This window comes from Panicum virgatum, chromosome 3N (genome assembly GCF_016808335.1).
Source record: "Panicum virgatum strain AP13 chromosome 3N, P.virgatum_v5, whole genome shotgun sequence".
Taxonomy (NCBI): domain Eukaryota; kingdom Viridiplantae; phylum Streptophyta; class Magnoliopsida; order Poales; family Poaceae; genus Panicum; species Panicum virgatum.
The window spans coordinates 53,732,657-53,741,771 of NC_053147.1; the positions used below are offsets into that span (position 1 = coordinate 53,732,657).

Sequence of the window (9,115 nt, forward strand, 5' to 3'; positions counted from 1 at the left end):
CAAATTAGTTGTCCTCTCATCTATAAATTTTAATTTGTTATGTTAAAACAGGTGGAGTGCGACTTAAAATGTTTATGTTGATAAATTTATTTTTCTATTTGAATCTAAATGCTCTTGTGCACATTATAATGTGATTTTTCCTTAAAAATTTGGTTATACATATTCTACAAAATACATACTTAGCGCTAAAAATTAACAGGCAAAATTCACTTTGCACCCCAGGTATGTATGTTGTACTTACATACACAGGGAACCGAAATACTTCGTGAAACATGTCAAACATAGTAAAAAACTTGGTGTCTTCAAACATGATTGAAGTAGATATATTGCTGATATCGAAGTTGATTAGCCCCAATAAATCACTGTGGCCCTTTAGGAGATCCAAGGCATAGTGTATCGGATCAATGGAGCGAAGATTACCCAGCTCGATCTCGCCAGCAGCAGACAGACGAAGGTGAGGAGCTCCAGTGCTCCACTTCTCTGGACACCAGACAGCAGGGATGCTGGGTGCATGCGCCTCCCCCATCACAAACTACAGCATTTTCAGCTCTCTCCTGAATGGCAAAGGTGCTTAGCTGACAGGATGTAGGGCTTATGTAGGGTAGAGATCCCAAACACTATGACGGCATGACATGGTTTACAAACTACGGTGCATGTGTGTTATATGATGCAAGAATGGTTTATTTCTTACTTTCTTAGTAGCTATAATAATTGGGATCCATTCTTTTTATCGGCATTCTAATTTGAATGCGAGTGGGAAGAATCATTGCTAGGTTTATCTTCACCCACCAACAAAAACATTACCTCAAGGACAGAAAATGTGAAGAATAATGGACACTGACAAAATTTGGCATCAGGCTGGATTTTTTAATTTTAACCTAGTAATCGGCTGAAATTTATTTTTTATGAGTGAAATGTAGGCCATTATTTGTAACTATGATGGCAGATACCTAAACAATGTATATATAGTTGATAAAAAAGTTGTAGATAACAAATATTCAGCAGGACACACTAGTAGTTTTAAAATGAAAACCATGGAATTCATATCTCCATTAGCTCGAGCAGAAATAAAATCAGGGCAACCCATATTGATTTTTTTTTGAACGAACGGCCACAAGATTGTGAGCCATTTCTATTATTAAAGAAGGAGATTACAAGTAAGCGCTCTCAGCGGAGCGAATACATGTCAGAAAAGAAAATAAAATATATACAGTCTCTGTGAAGGTGGTCAACCATCATTAAGCAGCGAAGCTAGGCGCTTCGCCCCTGCCAGGCTCCAAGCTCGGGGCTCCTCCTTGATTTTAAGTAGTAAAGACGTGCTGGACTGCTCCTTCCGCTGGAAAGTACGTGCATTACGCTCCTTCCAAATTTCCCAGGCCACTAAAAGAATGAGTGATCGTAATCCACTCCTCGGGACTCCGGGTTTTGATCCCACCTACACCACCAATTGGCCACACTATCACTTGGCTCCCAATGGTTCGGTTTAAGCTGAGTGTACTGTGTCCAGTCAGCAATCATCTCCCAAATGCGTCTCGAAAACCGACATGTGGCGAGGAGATGGTGTGCAGTCTCTTGATCACGGGAGAGGAGATGGTGTGCAGTCTCTTGATCACGTCGGCAAAGAGGGCAGCAAGCATTCCTTGGCCACCCCCTGTCGCGGTGGTCAGAAGTCCAAACCCGATTCCGCATGACCCATGTTGATAATAACCTGATGCTATGTGCATATTTTATTTTCATTGCACGTTGCAGTGTACGTGTGCAGGAGCAGCCTGTTTCTGTGCACACGCTCGAGCTCGTGAGTAGCTCTCGCCGTGCGCGTTCGTGGCCGGGGAAAAGGGCCAAGTTTGTTGGCTTGTACTTTGTTTTAGTTGAGGAGATAGAGCCAGGAAACGCTGCGGCTTTCCGCGGCACCAAAACTGTGTGTGTTCTTGTTTGTTGTGTGTGTTAGTGTGAGTTTATCGCAAGAGGCGAGTTCGTACATACTGCAGCAATGATTACAAATTCAAATTTTCGGCAGTCTTTTACTGGGCTTGGTATACGCTTCACAGTGCGGCAGTGCCGCATAAACAAAACGGCATTTTCTGCGTTTCCCAGCTGCTATGCTGCTTGTGGAAGGAACTGTTGCTGTTACGAGATCAGTTTTTTTTTTTGATAATACGTATTTGTATTTCTAGGTAATGAAAGCGTACAAATACGCGTACAAATACAGAGACGTACGGGGAGGATACAGGAACAGCTGCCCCAGCCGAACTGCGCTAAGGACCCGACAGAAAATAAAAATTACACTGAAGTCCCTGGATCCAGAGCAAGCCGCAGGCACTCGTCGTCCTCGTCGCCGGCCGCCGCCACCGAAGAAGACGCCAGGTCGTCCTCGTCGCCGGCCGCCGCCACCGAAGAAGACGCCAGGCATCACCTTGAGCAAGAAGAATCCCATCGCCCACAGGCTTTGAAAGGAGTCGAAAAAGACACCCGTCGCGAACGGCGGGATGAAGCCATCGGCGGTTGCCCATCGACCGAGGCCGCGCCTCGACCCATCCTGCTCCTGGATCTGAGCTCGCCATCGACAGACCCCGCCGCCGAGGGAAGACCGAGGCAGAACCAGCCAACCACCTTCCACAGCACCCGCAGCACATCCCGCATCCTTGAAGCAAAAGGGCAGGAGCAACATCACCAGAAGGGCGACGAAGATCCAAGGCCGGACTCCTGTACAACAGCTCCCAAACTCGCCGGTGGCACCGGAGTGGAGCACCATCGGGGCGAAGAAGAGTTGGAGCATTATTCGTCGCGACGCCGCCGCCTTCGCCTCGTTGACGCTGCTCTGGAACACAAGCCGCAGAAGAACATCCCCCCGGCTAAACCTAGCTCCGCCGACGATCACCGCCGGCGATCACCGCCGGCGAGCCGACCCTAGACCTAGCTACTATATGTACATCCGCACGGCGCTTCCCCAGGCCTCCACCCTCTCCGACTCCATCTCGGCTGCCAGAGAAGGAGGAGGCCGGCGGAACCGCCGCCGGAACCGGCGTTCGCCCCCTTTACTCTCAGCTCTAGCAGAGGAAAGAGACGGATGGGTCGAGAGACTCCAGATTGGTAGGAGAGCATGAGATCAGTTGGTAAAGGGCCTAAAGGGTAAATCATGCAATGTCCCTTACCAAATTCATCAACCGCGTGCTCCGTGGCCTCCCGGGCCGTTCATCCGGATGAGTGGCCCAACCAACTCCTCCATGGCTCCATCTCATTGGAGCGCCGGCAGAACAATAGAGCCAATCGCTCCGTTCCTTTGCTAAAACCAGTGGCCCAGCAGCTAGTACGTCAAAGTTGTTCACTACTACAATTTTCATTGAACTAAAATTTATATGCACCAATATTGCCAGTATTTGTAATGCTTTATAAGCGCATTTAAACTTTTCCAGAAGCAAATGTGCAAATCAACATTATTAACTTAATTTGTGGACTGAGCCGGCCGGGTTCAAGCATCAACACGTATTAACATAGATGTTCTCAACTATTTTTTTGAGTGACAGTCAATATGTTCGTCAGCAAAAGATGCATGTGTTCACAAAAATGGCCATAAGGATAGAGTAAACATGTGTGTGTAAATGAACATTTTACATTTCTATTATGTTTAAAATTGTAAATTTATTCAAGGAAAAGGGTCTTCTTTTCTTTTATTTTTTCTAAAGAAAATAGGAGGAGGAAATTAATGCTGGTTATATAAGAAAATTTCAATAAAAGAAATTCAAATTATAAAATATTAACATGTAATAGGCCGAATATGATGAAATACTTGAAAAGCTGACATGCAAGAATTTTAGCGTAGCTCAGTTGGTAGGGTTTCTTGTGGTGGAACATGTCTATCCGGGTTTGAGTCCTTAACTCTGCAAATCTGCCCATATTTTTCTAAATTTATTCCATGATGGCCAAATAGGCGTCTTAGTCCCTCGACTTTGCTCTAAGGGTCAACATGGTTCCTCAACTTTCAGATTGGCTAATCTAGTCCCTCAATTTTTATTTTTGGATCAAACTTATCCTTTGTGCTGATGTGGCTCTTCCTAATAGCATGAGGTTGATGTGAAAAGTCATTTTTACCCTTGACTCCCTCTTCTCATACTCAATTTCCGTTATTATTGTATTGCTGTAATTAATCAACGATACAAGTACAACATAATAGGCCCACTGTTGTTTCTCCTGACTTGTTGTCCCTCGTATTTATTGAAGTGCTCTTTCATATTTAATTTAATCTTGATCATACAAGAAGAACATGCACATGGTTGATTGAATTTCCGCAACACTGCTCAACATGCAAATTATGAAGGAGAGAAAATAGCCAAGGGTAAAGAGGACTTTTTGCACAAGTCTCATGTATTATGGAGCATCACGTTAATATAAGGATGAACTTGACCTAAAACAAGAGTTGAGGGACTAAATTGGCCTTTTTGAAAGTTGAGGGATGATGTTTATCCGTGGAGTGAAGTTGAAGGATAGAAGACCTATATTACCTTCCATGATTTAATATGCGCTATTCTTTCAGTGGTAGTGGTAGGTGATTTGCATGTTGACAATGAGGTGGTGAGGATTTGCCGGCTCAGTCTTTAAGGGTCGGGAGTGCTTTTATATATATATATATATATATATATATATATATATATATATATATATATATATATGATGAAGAACATTAGTACATACAGTATGGCTACTGGGTCAATTCAGATGCAAAACTATTGAAATAAACAGTCGGAGCAGCTGAGGTATACTATTGGATTTGGAACGTTTTGAACTGGTCTTGTTTATCGGGTATTTTTTTCAGACTTTGAAGCTATTTTTTTTATCCATTTTGCTTACTTCAAACTCGATCGCCCAACAAAAACCTGTTCGAGTTGGCACGGGAAGTCGATCGATTGCAAACCCCGTCGTCGCCGTCGGACTCGGACGGGCGCACGCGGCCGTCACCGCGCGTTGCCATCAGCTTTTCATATACACCGCGTAGGATTAGACACCCCGTGAACGAATCGGATCGGACGCATCCCGCGCACGGGCCTATATATATGTGTGTTGGGGTTGGGCACCAAACCCGGTAGGCGCAAACGCCAACAAGAGTCTGAAGTCTGAACATAACGGCATCGATCGAGTGCCCTAGGTAGATTTCTTCCATCCACCTTTCTCTCAGTCATCTGCGAACATGGCGGATCACGAGCATGGTCAGGACGACTCGTAAGTGTCTCTCTCTCTCTCTGACTCTCTCTCCTTGGCCTACCTGCATCTTCGTGTGCAGCCGTACGTCGACCGGTTTCCTCTTTCGATTTACCAATGTTCATAATGCAAAACAAACAAATTCTGTGCTAAGGGGTATTCGAATCCAAGTGCTAATACCCTAAAGTGCAAAAGTTAAGTATCATTCTATCCAAACGGAAGTGTTAATGTGGTGGTCTAAATTTCACCAGACTTAAAATTTTTAGCAAAAATATAAGTACTAATAGGTGCAGAATTTTAGCACTCAACTCGTTTGTGCGAATTAGTTTTGCGTGGCTTGTAAGTTCTACCCATAACATTTGGTTGCAATATCATGATTTTGCCTTTTTTTTGCGGGTACGATTGTGCTAATAACATTTGGTTTGATTTTATATGTCTTGTCTTATCATCACTTCCCTCTATTTAGGAAAAATAATATGCTGGCCAACAATATATTTGATAACTTGGACATTTATAGTGGCAAAACCAGATGACATGTTTCACGATTTTTTCTTTTTCTCTCTCTCTCTCTCTCTTCAAATGCTATTATAGAATTAGTTATTATACATCCTGTTCTTAATAAATAATGATATAATGATACGTTAATTTGTTAGATAGCTAATGGTGAATGGCCAGCCAGGCAACCACTGTTTTGCTTTGTAAAATTGTAAAAAGTTAATAAAAATTGAAAATACATTTTCCTTATTGGGGAAGAAATGCCTTAACCGACCCAACCCATCGCCTTCCTCCCCGACCCGAACCAAAATTCCCCAAACCCTCCTCCCCTTCCTCTCCTCGCCGTCGGCGGCGCGCCCCCCGCCGCCATGTCCGTCGACGACTGCATAGTCCCTCTCCCTACCCCACTCAGCGAGGGCGCTTCACTCCTGAAAGCCGCTGCGCGATGTGGCTCCCTCTCCTCCTTGTCCGAGCTCGATCTGTACGCCACCGCCGCCGACGACTTGGGCGCGGCGTCGGCATGGTGCGGGGACACCGGCAAGGGAGGATGCACAGTGGGAGAGTTCTTAAACCGCCTCGCCGCCGACCTCCCAGGGACGCGTTCGGTGCCGAGTCGCTACCATCTGGCGATTTCGTCACGGGATGGTGGTGGTCACCACCTCCGGCCGCTGATACCGTCTCGGGATGACTCTGGCCTCAACCTCCGGCTGCCGGCGCTGTACGAAATTTCTCGTGATCGGCTCCTGTTTCTGTTTCTCTTAGCCGCTAGTGCATTTACGCTAAATCCTCTCTCGTTTCGTGCTTGGTTTCGTTTCGTCTGTGGACTAGAATGCCATGCCTGTGCCGAATAATGGTCTTGTTATGCCCAACTCGCGGTCACGAGTAGCTGAGATCAAAATTTGTCTTCCCGACTCCCGAGATTGCGCTTGCTTTTCCGAAGTTACTGCTACTGAGCTAAAAATTCTCTTCTCGTTTTAGTGCAATTGAGATAATATTTTCTGCCCTTTCCTGTTTCAGCGCAAAGGAGAATCCTCATGGCCAGGGCAGTGCTGAAACCTTCTCTGCACTGTCGCTGCACGAATCCAAAGATGCTTTGACAGGGAAGCCAGAGCAGCGCCAAACTTCTGAGGTTGCAGCCTCGCGCACTGCTTCAAGGGGGAGATATGCAAGGTAAAGCTCATAACCTCTTGTTCTGTGTTTTAATTGTTGCATCCACCCTGTGCATTTCCATTTAGGTGTCAAGTTATCATTTCTTGAAACAAAGTATGTAAATGTGACCCAACGGTTTGCAGATTCTACACTTTCAGTTATATAATCTACCTGACTTTACAGGATCTCTAATGTTAAAGTGAAATGGAATAAGCACCCTTCTAATCATTCATGCATTGCTACGATGAGAGGAGCTCAGGTCCTAACCCTGTTCCTAAGCAACCAGCTGTTAAGACCCCATCATCCAGGGATGGAAACTGTGGGGCATCTGTTTTGTCCAAAGACTTTAGAGAAAAACCTAGATTTTTCTTGAATTCATCGTTAGGTGTCTGGTATCATGACTTTGCACGTGTTTGCTGATCATTTGTATTAACCAACACTTGCCATGTTTATTTTGTAATGTATGAAACATCTGATCAGTCATGTATCGCATAAAACAAGCACAAATGACAAATGAGCAATTCATCTTTCTCACCCATGAAGTTGATCATAAGGTATTGATATCCATTTTGTTATGAAATAGGAGTAAAGCAGGTTGGGCTTCCAAGGAAAGGAGTACTCCTGAAGGTTACAACAGGGAGAAACATGCTTGGCAGTTTGAACCCCCTTTCCCGAATGGAATGGATACGAGCAGTATAATAGATGCATATAAAAAAGCATTTGCAGCTCCTCATGTTGTCCGTCCACCAAAGAAAAAGAAGTCCCCTGAGGAAAGGAAAGCAATCCGAGAAAAGAAAATCATCCAGAGTGAAAGGGCCTCGCTGCATCATGTTGAGACAGCCTTGCGTAAATATAACAGAGCAAACACAACCACGGTAATGCCACTATCTCTTGTGTATCACTTTTTTGTAAAGTTACATGTCTTTTGGTATTAGATTTAATTGTACTCTTTTCTGTTACTTTCAGTTTGTGCTGGATGAGATAACAGTGAAGTGCCTGTTTTTTGAGTTTGGCGGGCCTTGCTACCATTACAACTTCACAGCTAAGCCCGAGAACCATCATTCTGCTGATGGCAGTACTAAACTTTTCTTCTCTGAAATTAATTGCCCTCTTCGGAGTGAGAAAGATGTATTGCTGTGCTGTATAGTTGGGGAGAAAGATGCGGGTATGTTCTATTCTCTAGCTTCATTATTGTTTTTCTTAATCTTTATAACTTTTTTCCTTTACTCATGTCCAGTGATAACATTTCATTTTCACAATTCTTGATTTTATTTTCCTGGCATTACAGTAGCAACATTATTTTCACGTAGTTTGTAATAAGCAGCATTGGCATGTTTAAATAATGGCTTCAAACACATTAAAATATCGGACAGTATCAATGCTACCAATTTGACAGTATAAATTTAAATATTGTCACTTGTCGTTCTGCAACAACTTGAACAAATAAGATGAAACAAATAAGCAGATTGGTATTTTGGGATGCATATTGTGCGCACAATTTTTCCCTTTCAATCTTCAATGTAGCTTTGTTTATTTGGCTCTAACTCTTCCAATTTTAGGTCATTGCCATGCCTGCGAGGATTATCGGCCTACGATGGTTCACCCGTCAAGTCGTGCATATGGTGGGGGTAATACTACTGCTATCGATTATCCTGATGATGACAGCTCAGATAGTGACTATTAGCTTCTCGTGAGAGCTTCAAGAACGTTGGCTAGTTGGATTGACTTGGTCAATCTCTTGGTGACAATGGTTTTGCATCTTTTGGATATTTTTAGTGACTTGAAATATGGGTTGTAATAAACATCAGAAGTTCAGAACTAGTGTAATGCACTCATAATGACATCAGTTACCTCCTTTCACATTTGCCCTTGTGATGCTCAATATTCTGACTTGTGATGTACGGAAAACTGATGACCTTTTGGCATCATTTATATTGGTATGTGCGCATAATTTTTCCCTTTTCAATCTTCAATGTTAGCTTTGTTTATTTGGTGCTAACTCTTTAAATTTTAGGTCATTGCCATGCCTGCGAGGATTATCAGCCTACGATGGTTCACCCGTCAAGTCGTGCATATGGTGGTGGTAATATACTACCGCTATCGATTATCCTGATGATGACAGCTCAAGCTCAGATAGTGACTATTAGCTTCTCGTGACAGCTCTAGAGTTTTTTTTGGTTGGGTTGTGATGGTGTAAAAAGTTTTTGTAGGCTGTAAGCTAGGAAAAAAGTTGTTGCGGGTTGTGAGCTGTGAAAAAGCTGAAAGCCATTTGATTGAA

At 43.7% G+C, this 9,115-nt stretch overlaps 1 protein-coding gene across 1 annotated transcript; it reads left to right on the top strand.

The window, feature by feature from the left end:
• The first annotated feature begins 5,956 nt into the window (after positions 1-5,956).
• LOC120666189 lies at positions 5,957-8,765 on the top strand. The gene is made up of 5 exons (XM_039945976.1): positions 5,957-6,406; positions 6,706-6,858; positions 7,421-7,712; positions 7,804-8,002; positions 8,397-8,765. The coding sequence occupies exons 1-5, from the start codon at positions 6,057-6,059 to the stop codon at positions 8,519-8,521; spliced, it is 1,119 nt and encodes a 372-aa protein (XP_039801910.1). The 5' UTR covers positions 5,957-6,056; the 3' UTR covers positions 8,522-8,765.
• Positions 8,766-9,115: the final 350 nt, after the last annotated feature.